The 22630-nt window shown below is 42.1% G+C and overlaps 1 protein-coding gene across 1 annotated transcript; it reads left to right on the forward strand.

Moving 5' to 3' along the window:
• Positions 1 to 4389: 4389 nt before the first annotated feature.
• Positions 4390 to 22414, forward strand: LOC124674186 (probable cleavage and polyadenylation specificity factor subunit 1). Its single transcript, XM_047210223.1, has 26 exons — positions 4390 to 4730; positions 4825 to 4962; positions 5465 to 5618; positions 5884 to 6019; positions 7078 to 7223; positions 7684 to 7779; positions 7876 to 7928; positions 8811 to 8942; positions 9053 to 9104; positions 9210 to 9326; positions 10149 to 10289; positions 10519 to 10644; positions 11585 to 11662; positions 12489 to 12608; positions 13478 to 13572; positions 14558 to 14757; positions 15920 to 16662; positions 17489 to 17569; positions 17650 to 17715; positions 17801 to 17878; positions 18023 to 18253; positions 18482 to 18610; positions 18708 to 18881; positions 20204 to 20389; positions 21094 to 21452; positions 21789 to 22414. The coding sequence occupies exons 1-26, from the start codon at positions 4405 to 4407 to the stop codon at positions 21901 to 21903; spliced, it is 4272 nt and encodes a 1423-aa protein (XP_047066179.1). The 5' UTR covers positions 4390 to 4404; the 3' UTR covers positions 21904 to 22414.
• The last annotated feature ends 216 nt before the right edge of the window (positions 22415 to 22630 follow it).

A 22630-nucleotide genomic window follows, 5' to 3' on the forward strand; every position in this document is an offset into this window, starting at 1 on the left:
CTCTGTTCCTCGGAGGCGGCACATTGTCGCGGATGTTGATTCCACCTAGACCATGGGGCCTGGTGTTTCCGATTGGACTACGGCGGCGAGGAGGTGGAGGACGCGGGTATCCGTTGGGTGGAGGTGAGGGATTCCGGTACTTGTCCCTACCAGTGTACATCGCATCCTTTCCCTTCTTCGGATCTGACGGAGGTGTCTTTGATGGCACAGGGATCGGATTTGGGTGTTCTCTGGTTTTTCTTCTGCGTTCCGAGGATCCGGTCCGCGATTCGTCGTCGCGATGTCGATTCTGTCGTTGCCTATTCGATTGTCGTAGGCGTCCTTCTGCGCGGTAGATATGCAATGATCCGGGTTGGATTCCAACTTGTGCGAAGTATCTGCCTTACTCTGCTGCTTCATTGCTGAGGCAACGAGCGTACGGACGTAGTCGATATCAATCTCCTCGTCCTTCTTTTTCAAGACCTCCGCAGCCTTCTTCATGTTATCCTTTGGAGTTGCGAGTGGCTGTTGCTCGGTAGGGGTTGCGAAGGTGATCCTGCGAGGAGCTACAGCTTCTCGCCTGATCCTATCAGCTTCCTGTTGAGCCTCGGTGATCTTGTCCTCCCAATGTTTCCGGAGTTGCTTGACTTTTACCAATGACTCGTCCACCTCACGTTCTCGCTTGAGAAAATTGTCCACGAAGTTCGCGGCCTCCTTCCTCTCATCTAGCATTGCTGCTGCGGTGGTGGCGAACTTTTTGGCTGTTGCCAGTATCTCCTATCTTTTTGCTTCTAGAGCTTCCGCATCTGCTGCGTCTTCAGGAGTTATGGGTTTGTTGAGGATATCCGAGTGTGCGATTGCATCCATGCCTTCCTGTTCAACCAGTTCTTCTGGAGACAGGACTTCCTTATGCGGTCGTTCCCGCGACAGCGGAGATCCTGCATTGGATGGTTGTGGGTCGGACTGGGTAGTCTCAGCTTCTGATTCCCGTTGGTCCAGCGCCGCCAAGGTTGCGAGAACCTGTTTAGGCTGGGCGGATTCAACTTCAGGCTGATCACCGTATCCAAATTCCTTCACCTTGCGATCGAACTCTTCAGTGTCCATGGAGGGGGTATCCCCGGAAATTGGGCTTAGATTGCCTAGGATCGATTCTTCAGCCGGATCGCTGCTTTCTCTGACAACCTCCTGCTGATCCGGAGCAGCGTTATTTTCCGGTTCCTCAACCTGCATGGGGCCAGCTCCGGCTTCTTGAGGGACGGCTCCTGCGGTATGGGCTAAGAAGTGTACGAAGTGACACCTTTGCTTCTCTAAGACCTGGGAGACCCAGACGGATCTCCATTGGTCTTCCACCTTTATTTCCTGCTCAGGGGCGGATTGGGTGGGTTTTGATTTTTTCAGATCTAAGGCGGAATCTTCCTTGGGAAGTTCCTGGGTCTTAGATCGGATCTTCGCGACTGCGTCATGCTCAGCGGCGGTCGCGTCGGCGCTACTTACCAGTGCGTTTCCGTCGGAATCGACGGTTTCGCCAATGAAGATGTGTATGCCGCCGATCGGGACGATGGAGAGCTTGACGGGGTCGGTCTTAGCCGGAATCCAACACTCGTCCGGAGGGACGATCAGAAAGTTCCCCGCGTAGAGGACACGCCCCACAGCGATGGAGTCGTCGTAGCTTCCCATGGCGGAACCCTCCCGGTTCCGGCCTCCAGACGCCGCTGGCCCCACGGTGGGTGCCAACAGTCGTTGCCTATTCGACAATACATCGGAGGAGGGATCCTCACGAGGGGGAGAAGAATCAGGGGCCATAGGGCGGAGTGCACACGGGACGGTGGTACGCGATTTACCCAGCTTCGAAACACCTGCACGATGGCAAGGCCTACTGCTGCTTGTCTGGAATTATCTGGGCGCTTTCGCGTTGGTACAATGAGTTGTGGTTGTGCCTCTAGGGCTCCCGGGATCCGGCTTATAAAGGCACACAGATCTAGGGTTTACATAGAGAGTCCTAGCCGGAATACAAGTTGCCTAACTACGGTACAATATCTTGCCGTGTACGTCAAGGATCCATCTTCCTCTAAGTACTGCTGGATCCGGATACTTCATGGGCCTTCACGGATCCGGCTTCCTTCGTAGGTCGGTTGGCATCCGGCTTCCTGTTCCTGGGCCGGACATCATCCTTCAGGATCTACAGCAACTGGGCCGCCCGATGGGCCACATGCCACATCACCATCTGTGGGCCACCCGGGCTTGCCGGATCTAGGCCACGCCGTTGATATACCCATAAAGTATACCCACAACAACTAGGATTTAGGGATAGACAAGTTTAGGTTAAAACTATTGCGTGTGTTCACGTGTATCATCCCTCCAGGGGTACGGCATTGCCGTTTTATCTAGTTCGTAATAAGATCCGCTGCGAAGGTTCTTGGGTTCATCAAGGATTGTCTAACCTGACCTAGATAATCCTTGATGAACCCAAGAACCTTCGCAGCGGATCTTATTACGAACTAGATAAACGGTAGCGCCGTACATCAGGAGGGATGATACACGTGAACACACGCAATAGTTTTAACCTAAACTTGTCTATCCCTAAACCCTAGCCGTGCCAGCCCTTATATGAGGGGGTGGCCGGCCAAGCCCTTGTGGGCTTGCCTAACTTGGTTTGGATAGGCCCAAACCAAAACTAACTCGACTTGTTAAAAACCCTAATTGACTCATATATGACCATTACATAAAATAAGATAACTAGGCTGGTGGAGTCCTGAAATTGGGCTTCACAATGGCCTTCATGCCCATATCACTACGTCCACGACGACCAGGAGGAGGAGGCCTTGATCGCGCAGGTCACGGCCGTGTCCGAGGCGGAGGCGCGAGCACGATTCCGCCGGGAGGAGGCCGACGCCATTCGCCAGGTCCACGAGTACGAGACGGCGCGCCGGGAGGCACGCGTCCGCCGCATGAAGCTTGAGATCGTCGAGCTCGACTTGGAGTAGAAGCTCGAGACCATTCGCCGCCTCGCCTTCCTCCGCCACCCCCTCCGCTGCCGCGCGTAGAGGCCCTCGGGGCCGAGTTTTGGTGAAATTAGGTCGCGCGATGGTGGATTTAAGTTAATTTTATGTTTGTAGTACAAATTATGTAAAGTTTGATGCTCAATCGGAGCAACAACTATCGTCCTAATATGTGCTCATCAATGAATTCTCCCGCGAAAATTTTATTTTATTTTTTCAGTTCATATTTACGGTTTCTATTCCCCGTGAGTGCCAAAATCAACCAGTTTTCAGTTTGGGTGAGTTCAGTCTCTATTAGAATGCTCTTAGAGCATCTCCAGTCGCATCCCCCAAACGACGTCCGGCAATAGCGCCGGATTAGTCGTTTGGGGGACGTCCGGACGAAATTTTCGTTTGGAGGAGGTCTCTTTCCTAGCCACGTCCCCCAAACACGACCTCCAAACAAAAAGCAAGTGTAAAAGTCGTGTCCGGCGTCCCTAATGGAGCCTCTATACACATGGGATGGGCTAGGGACGTCGGACAATATTTGAGGGACGTCCGGATCGAAGCGGCCTTTGGGGCATGCGACTGGAACGTTTTTTTGACCGGCGTCCCCTAAATCCCTTTGGGGACGCTTTGGGGGACGCGACTGGAGAAGCTCTTAGCAGTGTTTGGTTGCACGGAATTGGAGCTCGAAATTGGAATTGAGGTCCAAATAGGCCAATTCTGCTGTTTGTTTGCGCTCAGAATTGGGGGCGTGGAATTCGGGCTCAATTCCGAGCAGCCCACCCACGCGTGTAATTTTTCGGCCCGCCAATTCCGAGGTCCAGACCTCTGAAATGACTCTGAATCGAGCGAAGGGGTAGTCACCCCCAACCTCACGCACAACCTCGCGCTCAACCTACCGTCGCTGCAGCCCTCTCCGCGCCGCCGCCGCCGACTGCCGGACCCCGCGCCGCCGACAACCACCGTCGCCAGCGACAAGCCCTCCGCCACCACCCCATCTTCCCCACCACCGGCGCATCCTTGCAGACTTCCGTCAACGCCGCGCAGCAGACACCGTACATCGACTCTTCGATTCAATTCCACACAATGTACATCCAAACAGGATTTAGAATTCCATTCACAGCGTTGATTCTACAGATGAATACCGTGCACATCCAAACAATATTTCTGGTATTCCATTCGCAACGTTGATTTGGTATTTCATTGCCAATTCAATTCCGAGGCAAATTCTGTGCAACCAAACAGGGGTTAGGTGCCAAACTGAAGTTAGGACTTTGATTTTTTCAAAAAAAAAAAAAAAGAAGTTAGGGCTTTGACTGAACAAATCTGGTGCTGTCCTCCTCCCCTCCCCCTCCGTCGTCTTCGCGGCGCCTCTTCCTACTGAACCTTCGAAACCACGCTCCAAAACCCTAGCTTGCTCCCCACCTCCGCCACCGCCAAGATGAGCTACGCGGCGTACAAGGCGATGCACTGCCCCACGGGCATCGACCACTGCGCCGCCGGCTTCATCACCCACTGCCCCTCCGACGCCGCCGCCTTCTCCACGGCGCCGGCGGCCTCCGGGCCCGAGGGCGACGTCGACTCAGCCAGGCGGCCGAGGCGCGCGGGGCCGACCCCCAACCTCGTCGTGGCCGCCGCCAACGTGCTGGAGGTCTACGCCGTGCGGGCGGAGGCGGCCGCCGACGATACCGCGCAGCCGTCCTCCTCATCCGCCGCCGTGTTCGACGGGATCTCGGGGGCTCGCCTGGAGCTGGTGTGCCACTACAGGTGCCGCATTTACCTCCCCGTCTGGATTTCAGGAATTGGAGCTTGTGCTAGTTTCAGACTTTCAGTCGACTAACTCTCTGAATGGCGCACGCAGGCTGCATGGGAACGTTGAGTCGATGGCCATCTTGTCGGATGGGGCGGAGAACAGGAGAGACTCCATTGCGCTTGCTTTCAGAGATGCCAAGATAACTTGTTTGGAATTCGATGACGCCGTCCATGGCCTGCGGACTAGGTATGCACTCTGTTTTCTTAGTTTTTTCATAGTAATTGATAAATATTTGATGATTATTGAGGCTGTAGCTTTCTCGTTTGCCATAGCTGAACAGAAAAACGTATGTAAAAAATGTAGTTTTGGCACTCGGAAAACTTTGCAACCACAAGAGCACTAGGCACAATAGTTGTGAATTATTAGGAAAAAGTATCTCCTTAGTACAGTCTAGTTAATACAGTAGGTATTACAGCATTACACGATCAAGAGGCTGTCATGGTTGAACTACAGCATCCCCATTCCCTTTGTTTGTTGGTTATTTCCATTCACTCGATTTATCTATTTCTCTAACAACCTTGCCATCCTGTGGGATTCAAGGTGGCATGAAAATACCATCTCTCAATTTCGAATCCTGGGTATCAAAAGAACCCTACAATTCTTTTTTTTTTACTGAAGCTGGTTTGCTGTCTTGCCCTTGCTACAAATGCCACGCCACCTTATCAGATTACTGCTCTTGATATTTCAGCTCAATGCATTGCTTTGAGGGCCCAGAATGGCAGCATCTGAAAAGAGGCAGGGAATCATTTGCCTGGGGTCCTGACATAAAAGCCGATCCGCTAGGCAGATGTGGGGCTGCACTTGTTTATGGACAACAAATGACCATTCTGAAAGCTGCCCAGGTTATATTCCGACTCATCTCATTTCGTCAAGTGCATAGTTTTGTTATTTTTTCTGTCTTTTGTTCCCTTTTGTCATTTTTCTCTAGTAGCAGGAGGTTCCTATCATCTCATTAACTTGTTTCTAGATTTTGGATTCATTATTTAAAGTTCGAGTTCGGTGCACCATGATTTCTTTTTCTGGCCAGTAGAATTACCAATATATTATTATTCTCTACACTCCTACATTGCGCATATTGATTTGTAACTTCTGGCTTTGTATACTTAGGTCGGGCAGAGCTTAGTAGGAGAAGATGAACCTACACGTGCACTGAGTTCTACTGCTGTCCGTATTGAGTCATCATATTCGATTGACCTACGTGCTTTAGATACGAGTCATGTCAAAGATTTTACATTTGTACATGGTGAGATAAGATCTCTCATTGCATATAGATTGGTTGCACATCCTATATTTTTCAGTATTAACTTCTGTGATTTTATAAATTCTGCTGGACTTCAGTGCATACGTATGCCACTAGGGTTTAGTGGCATATTTTCTGTCAGGCTTTTGAAACTTGCCTTAAAATCACTTTCAAATATGTATTCAATAGTTCACACTGCCATTATGTTCAGATTTATTCTCCCACGAGAGGCTCCTGTCATGAATTTCAGTTGTCTTTTGAGTTTTAACTATTCGTTCTAATTATCATATCTGAGTGCTATTTTTCATTTCACAGCTTAATCACCATCGTATAGCTGTGTCTTGTGTGTTACACTACTTATTAGCGGGATGAATCTCACAATGAATAAGTAGGTAGCCTGAACTTTTTTATTTACACAATGAGGACTAAATAAATATTTTCAACCTAGTTGCATTACCAGCATAGAAGGTAGCGTAACAAATTGTTGCATTCCTTGCTAAACCATTAAATTATCTATCACATCAATTACACTCATAATTGTTAGTATGGAATCTTCAGTGTAGATTGTAGAACATTAGCTGGTGTTGTAGTCTGTGCTCTACATATCTATGGAGGACACCAAATGCATAAAAAGTCGTTAACATGTCTAATACTAGGGCTTAAAGTTCTTAAATAATCTTCTCTATTGTTAAAATCAACTAAAACAAAGGCCTGTTTGAATGAAAGGATTTTGGAGGGAATTCACACATTCCCACACGTTCTTAGGGTCCTTATTTCATGCTAGGATATAGTTATTACTATCATCTCACGTTCTTAGGAGTAGAATTTTTCACATGGTTCTGTTTATTGTAGGGATAACTCCAAAAATGTGTTCTGCCTTTGCATGTTGAGCACGAACCACCTGAAACCCTTCTTTTCGGTCCTAGTCCTTTATTCGTAATTCACTTGTTTGATCCAAAACAGCCTCTAGTGAAATATCATACTAGTGCTTGTTCACTTCATTTATAATTCAAATGTGAAACAGTGGCATTCATACCATTTTTCTCTTATGATTTCTTCAGGTTATATTGAGCCTGTATTGGTCATACTACATGAGCGAGAGCCTACATGGGCTGGGCGTATCGCATCAAAGCACCACACATGTATGATATCTGCATTTAGTATAAGCATGACATTGAAGCAACACCCCATGATATGGTCTGCTACTGTAAGTATATAAAATTGATTGTAACCTTTGACATTTCCTGCCTTCTGCATCTTCCAGTGTTCCACATCGATTTCTACTCCCACTGTCCCGTAAAAGAAGGCGTATAAATTTTGTCAAAAATCAAACAATGTAAAGTTTGACCAAACTTCAAGAAAAAATTGTCAACCTCTACAACATCGAATTATTCTTATTAGATACATTATTAAATATATTTTCATATTACATTTATATATTATAATCCTCAATAACTTTTTCTAAAAACTTAGTCAAACTTAGCATGGTTAGACTTCTTACAAAATTTAATAAGACTTCTTTTGCGGGATGGAGGTAGTATGTTCGTTCATTAATATTTTTTTGTAACATAGTGAGGTGTAACATTGATTGTATGTTTGGCATTTTCTGTCTGCTGTGCAATATATTTCTTTCAGTTTAAATTACATTGGTGATTTTTTGCTTTCAGAACCTACCGCATGATGCGTACCAAATTCTTTCTGTCCCTCCACCTATTAGCGGTGTTCTTGTGGTCTGTGCAAATTCAATCCATTATCATAGTCAGGTTTGGTCCCTCTAAATACACATGGTGGATTTGCTTACTTTATTTTTCATTTGCTGATCCTGAGTTATTGAACTTTAAGTTTTGTTGTTGTTGCAGTCCACTTCTTGTTCCCTTGCCCTCAACAATTTCTCATCACAGACAGATGGCAGGTACTATTTGTGACTCCCTTTTTGATATAGGTTAAATCCAACAGGCAACATATTGAGCCCACCTGAATACCTGATCTATCGAAGATGTCCATTGGGTGGATTTGAAAGTGAATTTTCAGTAACTTGCTTGGTTGTTGATTGCATGCCTGCATAACATACATTTTGGTTTATACTCCCTCCGTTCTGAAATAGTCTACATTCTAGCTCTAAAATTTGTTCTGAAATAATCTACGTTCTAGTTTTCAGTCAACAATAGCACTGAAAACGAAGTGGTTTTTCTCTCTTTATTGGACGCTGCTATTTTCAATGTAGCTTGGATTGGTTGTTCACATATCTAAGTAGTACTAATAAATACAACACTAATTTATCTCATTTTTGCTAGAATGTAGACTAAATCAGAACGGAGGGAGTATGTGGCTAACAACTAAGTTAAAGCTTGTCCGAGAAAAACAAGTTTCAGCTCTTAAACCTGCCTTGTGGTGCTTCTTATATGCTTAAGCTGTCTGGCATAGCCATCCACCATTGCTTGCTAATGAATGTCATATATGCACACTTGTGGACTGTTCGAACCTCCATCTCCATCTGTTGTTCAAGAAATACCGGTATTAACAGACACAGCTTGCTAAAGCATTTCTCCATCATTGGATATTGGAGCCTTGGTTGTCAAAACTGGAGAAATCAGCTTTTAAACATTAGCAGATGAAAGGACATACCTAGTTTTTCCATGGTTCTCTTAATCCTGAATATTTCAGCTGGATAGGCGCTGCGGAATATAGTGCATTTAGTGGCCCCAAGCAGTACCATATATTCATATACCTTAGTTCTTCCCCATCCAGTATATGCCAAAGCTGGCAACCTTATGTTCCTTTGCCAACTTTGCAGCCCAGAAATTCCTAAAATAAATTTCCATGTGGAGCTTGATGCAGCTAAAGCGACGTGGTTATCCAATGACATTGTAATGTTCTCGACAAAGACTGGAGAAATGCTGTTACTTACAGTAGTCTATGATGGGAGGTATGATAATTATACATATCATTGTCTGTCCTATTATTTGTGCAACTGTTCTAGATTTTATCATGCCAGAGTTGAACATCATCTCATCATCTGCTTTATATTTTTTGCAGAACTGTGCATAGATTAGATCTAATGAAGTCAAAAGCATCTGTCATCAGTTCGGTTGGTTACCTACCTACACACTTGTTGTGCTTATATGCCTTTTTTATATTTGTTAATTACCAACCCAAGGGTTTTCTCTTATGTTATTGATCCATTTGTCTGCAGGGTGTTACGACTATTGGAAGTTCATTCTTCTTCCTCGGTAGCCGTCTGGGAGACAGCCTTCTTGTGCAATTTTCCTGTGGCTTGCCAGCATCTGTGTTACCAGATCTGTCAGACGACGTATGTTCTGAGACTCCTTCTATGTGTTATGTGCAAGAACTACTTTTCGTATGTGCTGTACATGGGCTATGTTTGATTTTGTAATGGCTTTCTACCTAATGTTTTAAGTGTAGTTGCTAAAACCGATCAGACCTTCGGTTAAACTGGAAAAGTGCAAAACCATGGGCGACGCAGGCTTGTTTTGCTTCAAATATGTTAAATACATTAGGTCTTGAAAAGTGAAAACAACCAGATGAACTGCTAGATTTTTGAGAGAACCAAGAACCAAGCCAGTTTTTTTTTTTTTTTTTTTTTTTTTTTTTTTTGTATCTTGACCGAGTTTTCCTCCTTTTGTAATACTGGGGTATGGCAGGCCTCTGCCAATGTAATTTCTCAGTCCATTGCACAACCAAGCACACATTCTACAGGATTTGACTTAATGTGACACTCAAGTACTGTTGATACGTTCAAAATGGGGTCCAAAACATTGATACTCCGATGTGCTCGATGAAAACGAGCTTTCCGCATATGTTTAGTTAATTATTGATAAATTTATCCTATATATATATATTTACTGTATGAAATTTTGAGTTGGTGGTGAGTTCACTTCTCCCACAGTACTACTAGCATGTGGAACCACAACTTTGGGTTGTCTCTACATGCTCACTTTCTTCATTCTGCATAAAACTAGTATACGGTTGTTATATGGAATGTGTGATTGTTTTTGAGATATTGCATACAACTGATGTTGAAACAAAACTAACCAGTGCACTCATTTCGCAAATTTATATGATCATTCTTTCCTTCATTTGGTTGCTGATATATGGTGATCTACTTGCGCAGCGGTCTGCTGATATTGAAGGTGACCTCCCATTTTCAAAGCGCCTAAAGAGGGTCCCTTCTGACGTTTTACAGGATGTAACCAGTGTTGAGGAACTTTCTTTTCAGAATAGTATGTTGCCAAACAGTCTAGAGTCAGCACAGGTCTGAATGTTACTTTCGGTTGCATGGTAATCTGTTTTATATGTAACTCTGTAGTGCTAAATCATGTTGTGTGTAGAATTATAAATATCCTTTATGTATCCCCCTGTTAGTTACAACTTCCATTTACTGTTTTCTTGAAGTATGCATGATGAATTTACGGCGCACAGTATGGTGGTTGCTTGCTATTTTTTCTTTTGTGTCACTGATTTGTTTCACTTTTACTTTACAGAAAATCTCATACATTGTGAGAGATTCGTTGATCAATGTTGGTCCTCTGAAAGATTTTGCATATGGTTTAAGAGCCAATGCAGATCCCAATGCGACAGGAAATGCGAAGCAAAGCAATTATGAGTTGGTCAGTTGCATGGGACTTCACCTGTCTTTTGTTATAATTAGGTCTATCTTGTTCGAGTTATACAAGCTTTTGTTGGTGCATATGCATGTTGCCTATTTGTTATTTGGAGAACCTCTACGTATTACAACTAAGGACCCAAATCCTGCTTGCCTGATGGTTTATTGTATCAGTAGTTAAGTACTAGCCTCTTATGTGGTTCTATTAAGAATTTACAATCTCATATGATGTTGGGATCAAGAAAATATTAATAAATAATAAGGAAGTCGAAGAATGGGTAGATTGAACCCTGACAAGCAGTGGAACGCATGGGAAAAAATGTACTCCCTCTGTTCCATTCTATAGTGCCTATAGTTTTTTGGCACGGAAATTAGCGCAAGAGTATTCTTTACATAAGAGCCCCTGGCTTAAAGATTTAAGATCAGAGTAAGATGAGGGAATCGATAACTTCCTAAATTAACATAACAAATCTCACAAATCTCTCTGGTTGACTCTCCATATATGTGCAACCAGGTTCTTAAGGAAAGAAAAACAATGTTTCCTAAATCTAAGAAATCGTTGGGGTCATGCATTAGGAATCTCAATTAATTGTTTCCCTTTTGTATGGATTTTTTTCATGCATGTCGTGTGGGAGCTGACCGGTAGAGGGGGTAATTGAAAAAAAAGTCAAGCTACAACCTTATATTCTGAAACAAATGCTAAAAATCTATAGGCATTATAAAAAGGAACGGAGGGAGTAATAGAACATAATTGAGGAACGGGTTTATCATCAGAATATTTGATTTTGTGTCTTTACTTTGTGTGTTACTTTCCAATGTTTCTCAATATATGCTATTGAAATTGCACATCCTGCATGAATGTTCAGTACCGTTAACTCATTATATGTGACCCTAGTTTCTCCATATCAGCTACTCTCGTTGTAACATTATTAACTCTATTTTAGGTGTGCTGTTCTGGTCATGGAAAGAATGGAGCACTTTCTGTGCTTCAACAATCTATTCGCCCTGATTTAATCACTGAGGTGCATTTTCTTCCTTTTTTTCATCCCGGTACATGTTCTCATTCTTTTGGATATAAGTCAATGCTTTACTATGTTATTTGATTTCTTTGCTCATCTGATATCACTGTGATCTGTTGGCTTTCTGATAGCCGATCAGCACATATTGTTGGACCTCTATCTGTTTGGTGGCATATTATTTTGGACTTTAGGCATGAGATAGATCAGACTGTGCCACTTTAAACATTGTACTACGCACAGTAACATAGTATGGTAAATGGTGATTCAAAACACGTGCTTATTGCTAATTTGGTACTCCCCCCGTCCAAAAATAAGTGTCTCAACTTTTTCTAGATACGAATGTATCTACAACTAAGATGTGTCTAGATACATCTGTATATAGACAAAACTAAGACATTTATTTTTGGATGGAGGTAGTAGATGTTTGCGGGAAAGGTAATATTGCCATAGACAATCACAGAAGTTCAGACTCTTGCTGTGATGCTAATGGGACATTGTGTTAATCTGCCGTACTTTTACATTGAACCTGGTGGGATGTGATGCTAATTTTGTGCGACTATCCAAAAATAAGTAAATATATGGGAGCATATCGAATGACAATCACTATTAACATAGGAGAGTGTTACCACTGGGTCATATCTTGTTCAACTCAGACTCTTAGCAATTCCATCAATGCATTTTGAAGAACTTGAACAGCAGATTTCACCTTAAATCCCATGCCTTTTAGTGGTATTCAGTTGAGATCTATGTCACAATGTTGTTTCTCATTATTTTCATTGAAATTTCATGTTACTTTATCTTTACTTACATTTGTTCTTTACTTGTGTAGGTGGAATTACCAAGTTGCAGAGGTATTTGGACAGTCTACTATAAAAGCTCCCGTGGACATACCACTGAAGATAATGAATATCATGCATATCTGATAATAAGTCTGGAGAGCCGGACAATGGTAACATAAATTTGATTTTTGGTTCCATTTACTTGCACATGTATTCTGAACTTAAATGCTTATGATATTTTTTATCAGTGTGTCACGTGGAACTAAACATAGCATTTTGCATGGAAGCTAACCGCTCCCATTACTAAAAGCTTCAAAAATTCTAAAAATGATTCATGGCTATAGAGCACATCAGGACTAGTTTCAAAATAGGACAAGCCGTCTGATCCTAGTAAACCAGAATCCCAGTTCACTAAAAATCATGAGGCCCTGCCTGTTTCTGCTTTTTTTTAGCGAAACGGGCATAAAAATTAGGTGTCGTATCTGTTCCCGGAATCATGTTTTGTCTTATTTTCTGCCGTACCGCTTTTTTGCATGTGCGTTTAGTACACAGCAGACCCGGAAAACTTCATGGACCTGCTGAGGCCCCGCTCCAAATCCGTCCGTTGTTTGTGGGCACAACAAAACAGGCCAGGATATTAAACCTACATTCCAAGCAGGGTCTGAAGGCAAATGGGAAAGGTATTTTTGAAGTTGCCATGTGTTCCAGTATGAGAGAGAGAGAGAGAGGGAGAGAGAGAGGAGAGGTAGAAGGAACTTATGGCAATTTGGGTCCACATTGATGTGGCATTCCATGTTGGCAACCAATCGACATCAATACGCTACCACCCTCCAAAACCACCACCGGAGCCTATTTGAACGGTTTTGCAATAGTTAGGGGGTTCGCCACCTGGTTATAAACCTCATTGGGTTAGTTTGTCACATACCTTGGGGGGGGGGGGGGCTGTGCTTGTACCAGATTTTGTAAGTTTCTCTCAGCTGTGCATAGTTTTCTTTTAACGTATGTTCTCACTGAATTGTCTGTACTTATGTTATGCAAGGTACTCGAGACAGGTGATGATCTAGGGGAAGTCACTGAAACAGTTGACTATTATGTTCAAGGGGCAACCATTGCTGCTGGTAATTTGTTTGGAAGGTATGCTGATGATTACTTTTTTTCTAAATTTATACACTATCCTATACAGGGTTGCCATTATCTGCTGCTGACATGTATACATCACAACACATTGACATAATTTGCACAGTGTATTAGATCATCAGTAGCCTTATAGTAATGTACACAATCAAGACATACTGACTGGGTTGCATGTATCTTGGGGAATTGGATGCCTGGTCTGCATGAGCCAGCCAGGTCAGCACAGCCCAATGACATGCTGATGGTGATTTGTTGCCTGGGCTGCATGAACTACTAAAGCCTGCTCAAACTCTTGAGGCGTCTAGTTTGTCATTGCATTTATTTACTCAAAGTAATTCTATATTGAAGACTGATTGGAAGGTTTCCTCTCATGTGATAAAGCTAAACATCAACGGAAATGCTTCCTTACTCCATGAAAATCTTTCTCAAATCTTAAAGCATGTAAACTGTAAACGTCTAAAGTCAGTCACTATTACTTATATTATTTTCTCCCTCCGATCCATAAAAAGTGTCAGAAATTTTGTACTCCTAAGTTCTCACACTTTTTTTTTTTTGGATCGGAGGGAGTAGTTATTTATACCATCAGACACATGTAATACAGGTCTTGTGTGGCAAACTGACAACCAGCCTAGTTGAGCTCACACCGATGCGCAGACCATGAAAATAGCATGCATAAGTAATAGTCCCACATTGCTTAGCAAGGTAGAGCATCAGCATTATATACCCATGTTTTGGAAGGCTGCCACTCCCAGTTAACCTTTTTATGTGAAGTGAGGACGAATGCATGCTAGTTGCTACGTTTGCGTGACCAGCATAGTAGCGGGTTAGATTTAAGCCAGTTTGGAGCCTGGAGAGCTAATGTTTGGCATCTTTCTATAACAATGGATAGAGATGTTTCGTGATTTAGTTTTGAATTATGTTTGTCACAGTGCAGGATTATTATTTAGTAGTTCTTTTCATTCTTATACTGTTTGCATCTTTGCAGGCGGCGTGTCATACAGGTATATGCCACAGGTGCTCGTGTGCTTGATGGTTCTTTCATGACGCAAGAGCTAAACTTTACCGCGCATTCTTCAGAATCGTCGTCGTCAAGTTCTGAGCCTCTTGGAGTGGCATCTTCTTCCATCGCAGATCCATATGTTCTTTTGAAAATGGTTGACGGAACTATTCAACTTCTTGTTGGGGGTATAGTATATCCACTACTGTAGCATGCTTTGATTTCATGCTTTTTGGGTGTGGTCTACTTCAAAATTTAGTCAAACTTCGAAATTTTAAACTTGGCCAGTCATAAACTGGGCCAAATTTGTCAGCAGTGTGAAAAGCTTAGCTCCAAAACAATTGTTTTTGCAGAGATCATAGTAGCGACTAAATAAGAGGGGAGTGGTGCAAATTACTCATCTAGCTTCATATGGCTTTATAGGAAAAGTAACATGCATGGTTTTCAGGACGTTCAATACTAGCAAAGCTCTCTCATTAGTTAAACTATTTATAAAGTTGTGTATTCAGCTATTTTAACATGTCTGTAAAAGGGAAGTATCTATTTTAAATCCTTATTTCAGCGCCAAACCTGTGATCTGGTGAGGTCTGGATGGAATAAAAAGGCTAATCTCAGTTCTCAGGCAATGCAGAATGATGCTTTGTGAAGATCATGTTGATACTTCATAGATAAAGAGACCATATATGAATTACTGCCCCTCCTTAAAACCTCATATTTTCGTTATGAACTGTCACATGTGTGATGTTCTCTTTTTAGTACTAGAAGATTTTTTACATCATCATGCTAGGTACCCCCCTTCCATAGAATAGCCTGATTTTCGCCCCCATGATCCTGAGTCTCTACTAATAGGTCAAAGCTAAGACAATCATTTAATTTATTTGGCCTATGTTATGCAAGTCATCTCCCATGGGCCATGCCCAATCTAGGAAGCAGTAGTCATGCTTTAGGTATCTAGTTGAGCTAGGACCTATATATCCTTTTCAGTAATTTCCTTTCATCTAGCGGTCTGGTTTGTTCGTTTCGTACTCCCTCAGCGTGAATTAATATGTAACGGAGGGAGTACTCTTATGGTATCAGCCTTTTCCAGTATAAAGGATATGCCATTGAGGAATTATCAAGCAAGAATAAACCAATATAATTTCCGGTTCTCTTCTTCGTAGTTCCTCCCAGCCCTTGGGGTGTGGTTTCTCATCAAGTCGCATCTCTTGCTGCCAGGCTTCCCATCCTATGACCACCATAAAAATCATGCCCAGTTAACAAAAAAGTTGACTACTACATCTTATTTTCTGACTTGTATTATCTCCAATCATGAAAAAAAAACTAAATACATCTGTTTATTGCCTGTTTCAGATCAGTCTACTTGTGCTCTTTCCATCAATGCTCCCAGTATTTTCACAAGCTCAAGTGAAAGAATATCTGCATGCACACTTTATCGTGACAGAGGCCCCGAGCCATGGCTGAGAAAAACGCGTAGTGATTCATGGCTATCTAGTGGCATTACAGAGGCGATTGATGGTAGTGGTAGTTCATCTCAGGATCAGTCTGATATATACTGTATCGTTTGCTATGAAAGTGGTAAACTAGAAATATTCGAAGTGCCTACCTTCAGATGTGTTTTCTCTGTGGAAAGTTTCTTCTCTGGCGAGTCACTTCTGGTTGATGGTGCAAAAGGACCGGATGCCACTAAGGTTTCTCTGAAGAAAGAAGCAGCAAATAACATTCGGATAGTTGAGCTTGCAATGAATAGATGGTCTGGTCAGTTCAGTCGCCCATTCCTTTTTGGCTTGTTGAATGATGGGACATTGTTGTGTTACCATGCTTATTGCTATGAAGGCTTGGAAGGCAATATGAAAGCTAATTCATTTTCACCTGATGGTTCTGCGGATGTTGGCAACACCAGTGACACGAGACTAAGAAATTTGAGATTTCACCGGGTTTCTGTTGACTTCCCGTCACGCGAAGACATATCAAATCTTGCACGACCAAGAATCACGATTTTTAACAATATTGGAGGTTATGAGGGATTGTTTCTTAGTGGCACGAAGCCAGTCTGGGTTATGGTTTGTCGACAACGACTTCGGGTGCATCCACAGGTATGTTGTTGTTAAGCTGAAGTATTTTGCTGTCTTGTATTCGATCTCTTTCTTTGCTTCATTCTATGATTCCATGCTTGTTTACAAGTATTTCACACTAATTTAATTCCTTTGCATGCTGAAATGTATAGTTTTTAAATCTGAGTCTGAATAAAATTTCGAAAACAATATCACATGAAGTTATTCAAGTAGATGCCTCTAGTTCTCTAATCGCTGTTAGTGTTATGACACAACACTTTGAGAAAGAGTGTAGTTCTCCAATTAGGCTTAGTTTGTGGTTGCGTAAGTGTGATGTACTGAACTGTGGAATCAAGTCAGTTCGGAATTTTCTACTTTTCCAGCAAGATTTTGCTGGTACATCTAATTGAAAGAGTCTTTCTAGTAAGTACCAACTTCAATATATGGAAGGATAATTAAACCACTGCTTCTGAAAAGCCACTGCAATGTCAAACACAGCCATAGATGATATTGAAATGTTTCAACATTTCAAGTTCTCCAAAGATTTAAATGACCGCATACACTATCATCACTTTTTTTTTTTGTAGGAAGCTAATTTATATATTCGCTATTTTCCTTTGCTCTGAAAAAATATATTCGCAATTTGTTATCTGCATGATGAGATGTGTCCACAACTCATCACACTTAAGCTGATAATGCCAAATTGACATGACTTGGTGTGGTCTTTCTTACAACATCCAAATCTTTTATGGTATATTATGCATCTCGAAATCTAGCAATACACTGCATTTGTATGCAACTTCAAGTATTCCTATATTTACTTCTTGTCAATGGAGCCATCCTGTCTTAAGCTTATTCCGTTTTGCAGTTATGTGATGGTCCCATTGAAGCTTTCACTGTTCTCCACAACGTAAATTGTTTTCATGGACTTATATATGTTACATCACTGGTAAAGATTTATCTGGATATTTTATCGTTCTCACAACTTATTAGAATTTTTGGATTGATGATTTTTTCGTGCCTCTGTAGGGTTTTCTGAAGATATGCCAATTGCCCTCAGCGTATAACTATGACAACTACTGGCCTGTTCAGAAGGTAAATTTTGTTTTTATGTACACAACTACACATAAGTTGTATCTCTACGATTATTTGCAGTCTTTTCACATATTGCACTTTGCAGGTACCTTTGCATGGTACCCCACATCAGGTCACATATTATGCAGAACAGTCCCTGTATCCACTTATTGTGTCTATTCCTGTAAGTAGTATGCACCTGCTACTTCATTGATAATTGATAACGTTGTTTTGTTGTTGCCATCTTTGATTGCACTTACCTGGCAGTATCAAATAACAAAATATGCACACTTACCTTTTCAAGATATGTAATTTATGTTTCTTGCAGGTTGTGCGCCCCTTAAATCAAGTGCTTTCTATTATGGCTGATCAAGAATTGGTTCAACACATGGATAACGATGCTACAAGTGCTGATGACCTCCAAAAGACTTATACTGTTGAGGAATTCGAGGTTCGCGTTTTGGAGTTGGAGAAACCTGGTGGACGTTGGGAGACAAGGTCCACTATTCCAATGCAATCATTTGAAAATGCTCTGACTGTGCGCATTGTTACATTACATGTATGTACTTCTTTTCTCCTTCCACACTTCAAGCTAGTTCAGCTCGTTCCAGTTCAGTTATTAGTCTTTGCTTAAACAAAGATCAGACAGATTGAGTAGCCACATGCTCTATCTTCATCTTTGCTACCTTCTATATTTGGTCTTAAAGTTTGTTTGGGCCCAAAATCTGATGACCAAATGTCCATATGTACTTATTACTCACCAAAAGGTTATGCATTTTGACTTCAGAACACAACCACCAAGGAAAATGAAACCCTGATGGCAATCGGGACTGCTTATGTCCAAGGGGAGGACGTAGCTGCTAGAGGACGGGTGCTTCTGTTCTCTTTCACGAAAAGTGAAAATTCTCAAAATATGGTATTGCACGGGAGAACTGCCAATCATGTGAAAATGTTTCCTACTTACATCTAAATTACCGCTGTATTATTTTTTAACATGTAGAGATTAATTTCAGGTAACAGAAGTCTACTCAAAAGAGAGTAAAGGTGCTGTATCAGCTGTTGCATCGCTTCAAGGTCATCTTGTGATAGCTTCTGGCCCAAAAATCACATTGAACAAATGGTCTGGTTCTGAATTGACAGCTGTTGCATTCTATGATGCCCCTTTGCATGTCGTGAGCTTGAACATTGTGAGTATTGCACAACCTTTGGTTCACTTTACATCCTTAAGCACGCAATTGGGTGCTTAATTACTTGTTTTGGTTTCTCTAGACATCATTTTGTCCAATGTGAACATTAAATGCTTATCTATGTAATTAACCTCCCTCCTACAAAGTGAAATCCTTTTGTTTCCAATGTTTCAAGAACAAATTAGTTAAGGAAAGCAAATAAGGAGTGAATTTATCTGTCCCTTCTCCAAAACCACGAACATATAATCTATTCTGTTCTTGACTGCTTGGAAGACTAAACTGAAATACCATGCTTAGGTGGCACACAGGAACCCGGCCAGTAGATGAATATTGCATTTGGCTAATTCCCGGAGTTTTCTGTTGTCCTACTTTGTTAGTGTCTCCCCATCATAGAGTTTCTGCTGTGATGCTAGTTCGCGTGCAATTGGACAAGTTTTGAAGCAAATTCTGTGGAGATCATTTTAAGAAGTTCACTATGAATTCTCAAAAGAAGCGTCTACCATGGATGGATGTATTCTACAGCCGTGCACAGTTTAATGTTCAAATCGAATGTTTTACACCTTCTCACTGGCCCTCCCATCGCTTGATCTGAATGCATGCGCCCCCATCTCTCTGCTTGCTGCATGCACTTTCGGCGTGTTGGTTGAGCTAGTTTTTTTTGGGGCAAAATTGAATGTTTGATTTGGACCTTTTCTGCTTGTCAGTTCCTCTGTATTATACTTCAACGAGTCATTTCAGTCAAGTGGTTCTCACTTCGGAGAGCGAATGTGATATCTGAGCCGTGTTTTCTGTTCTGACAAACTGATCAGAGCCTCATGTAGAAGGTCCGTGCCTCCATGTCCCCCAAGTGATTTTTTGCCAGTGGATAATTTTACCGCTTGTGATCTCTCTGTTCTTTGGGATGCTGTGTCGCTCTTCCTCAAGAGCCGGCACGCTGTATGTATCTGCTCTTACTTGAGCAGGCGCATGAGCTCCTCTGTCACCACCTGACTTCACCACTTGTAGCCTCGTTCAGGGCTGTGATTCATATATTCATTTGGTGGCAAATTATATGGTCCAGTGACATGCTGTCTTTATGTAAAGTTTGTATCTATTTAAGCTTTGGATACTACGCCTTACCCTACTGTCTTGATTTCATATTCTTTATGATGGTATATTTGTTCTTGTATTTGATGTTGCCTTACAGTTAGCTATTGCATGCTGTAACAACCTGTTTGTAGGGTGATTTTTCAAGCGACATGCGAAGTAGCCATTTACGCTTGGTTTTTTGGTCAGTGTGGTCTGAAAATTGTGCAGTCCTTTGATATTCTTTTAATTTTCAGGTCAAAAATTTCGTTTTGTTCGGTGACATCCATAAAAGTGTGTATTTTCTTAGTTGGAAGGAGCAAGGTTCTCAGCTGACTCTGCTTGCAAAGGACTTTGGATCTCTTGATTGCTTCGCGACTGAGTTCCTAATTGATGGAAGCACATTGAGCCTTATAGTTTCTGACTCTGACAAGAATGTGCAGGTTATTTCTTCCTTATAATCTTTTGTATTACTGGCTTATGTTCAATGTTCATTCTTGCTAAATCCATCAGCAAGTGATCTATTGAGTTCTTGATGGTACTAAATCAAAATTGCATTGATACTGCCAGATTGGCTCCTGTAATACCCCCTCCGTTCATAGAAAAACTTGCGACATCTTTTTATGGACAGAGGTAGTACTCCCTCCGTCCCACGAAGATGTCGAAAGTTTATCAAAATTTAGATGTATCTAGACACTAAATAGTAATAGATACATCCAAACTTTGACAAACCTTCGACATGTTTTGTGAGACGGAGGGAGTAGTAATTTTACTAGGAGTATCAATTACCAGGGCTTAACAGTAAACATGTATCAAGTAATAACTCTAAACCTACAGAACTTTTTTTAGTGGCCGACTTGATATCAGAAAATCAACTGGTAGTACGGAATCAAGTAATTAATCATGTTACTAGTGTTAAATGACACTTCAAGTCCATCTACTTGAGCTAGCTGGATATGATTGAGCACTTTGCAGTACTCCATTTCAGCGAAACTACGCTGCCAATAGTTAGTTGATCAACCATTTGACACATTGATGTTGCTTGTGTGCTACATTTGCTAATAGAAATGGGGATACTATTTCATTGACTTATATGGCATATGCTTCCTCTGTTCACCTTATTACTCACTGCACTTTACATCTGCAGATTTTGTACTATGCTCCCAAAATGGTGGAGAGCTGGAAGGGGCAGAAGCTCCTTTCCAGAGCAGAATTTCATGTTGGAGCCCATATAAGCAAGTTTCTGAGGTTGCAGATGCTTCCCATAGCATCTGAGAAGACAAATCGTTTTGCTCTTCTGTTTAGTACTCTAGATGGTGGCATCGGATGCATCGCACCTGTTGATGAGTTGACATTCCGCCGGCTCCAGAGCTTACAAAGGAAGCTTGTGGATGCTGTCTCCCATGTGTGCGGCCTGAATCCAAAATCATTCAGGCAGTTTAAATCTAACGGGAAGGCACATCGTCCTGGACCAGATAACATCATTGACTTTGAGCTTCTTTCATAGTAAGTGAAGCTTCCACACATCAGTTTATTGCATTAACAACTTGTTATTCGACTCTTATGTTCTATGCAATCTTATTAAATATATCCAAAATCATATGCTTTAAATATCATATTGTGAAAATCAATATGATTGGTAAAAACTCAGATTAACCCAGCTGTTGTAAGAAACCAGGTACTAATCGCACCTGTGACTGAATCCTGCTGACTCTGTTCCAGCTGGCCATTTATCACTAGATTGTAGAGCCTGTTAACTTCGCTACTGTAGAATGTTGTTCTATTTTAATCCTATATTACGCTATATTGTTTTCTAATCCACATTTTACTCTCCTTTTGTAGCTACGAGATGTTATCGCTAGAAGAGCAGCTTGACATTGCACAGCAGATTGGAACCACCCGCTCACAGATCCTTTCCAACTTCAGTGATTTTTCGCTGGGCACTAGTTTCCTGTGAGCTAAAGATGGGAGATGCTGAAAGCAACACCATGATACAGATGGATTAGCTAGCGGTAAATGCATCCAAAGCTGCTTGCCGCTTGGTGATTCTTGGGAACTGCAGTGACCCTTGCACTCTGGCACCAGCCTTCTCATTAAGATCATGTCTGCAGGCTAGGATTATGTAGTGTAACCAAGGGAACAATCATTGCCTGGCCAGTTTGATCTTACTCGGTAAGTTCTGACCACAGGCATATGATTTAGCATTTCAAAGCGCATTGTAGATGCTCATGGCGGTTTCGCACTATTTACCTGAGCGTCTTGCAGGTTGCTTTTAGCTAGCTGATGTCTCCTTGGGGACTGTAATTTACCATCTTAAGGACTCGTGATGCAATTTTCTATTAGAATGTAAAAGATTGGGTTTCCACATGCTGCTTAGCTGCTGAGAGACCTGCTAATCTCTGGGAGTAGATGTCTTTTGTAGTTTTATTCTGCATTTTTTGTAGATCAAATTGTTCTACTCTTGCTCATCCCCAAAGAATTATCATTTGTGAAATTCATTTGTCCATGTTGATTCTGTTGGATAGTCTTTTATCTCTCCACATAAAATGTTACTCGTATGCTCCTCTAATTGAACTTATCGGCTCTCGTGTTAGGATGCATTGGTGGAACTAGAGTGATGCTGCCTTGGCCCTCCTTGTTTTCCAAAGTTGAAATGATATGCATGAAAGTGTTTCTACTGTGTA

The sequence above is a fragment of the Lolium rigidum genome, chromosome 7, assembly GCF_022539505.1.
Source record: "Lolium rigidum isolate FL_2022 chromosome 7, APGP_CSIRO_Lrig_0.1, whole genome shotgun sequence".
Lineage (NCBI taxonomy): Eukaryota > Viridiplantae > Streptophyta > Magnoliopsida > Poales > Poaceae > Lolium > Lolium rigidum.

Coding starts and splice junctions, on each gene's coding strand:
- LOC124674186 (XM_047210223.1), top strand. CDS start 4,405: ATGAGCTACGCGGCGTACAAGGCGATGCACTGCCCCACGGGCATCGAC. Junction 12,609..13,477: donor GTCTGGAGAGCCGGACAATG/GTAACATAAATT, acceptor ATGTTATGCAAG/GTACTCGAGACAGGTGATGA. Junction 16,663..17,488: donor GACTTCGGGTGCATCCACAG/GTATGTTGTTGT, acceptor TCCGTTTTGCAG/TTATGTGATGGTCCCATTGA.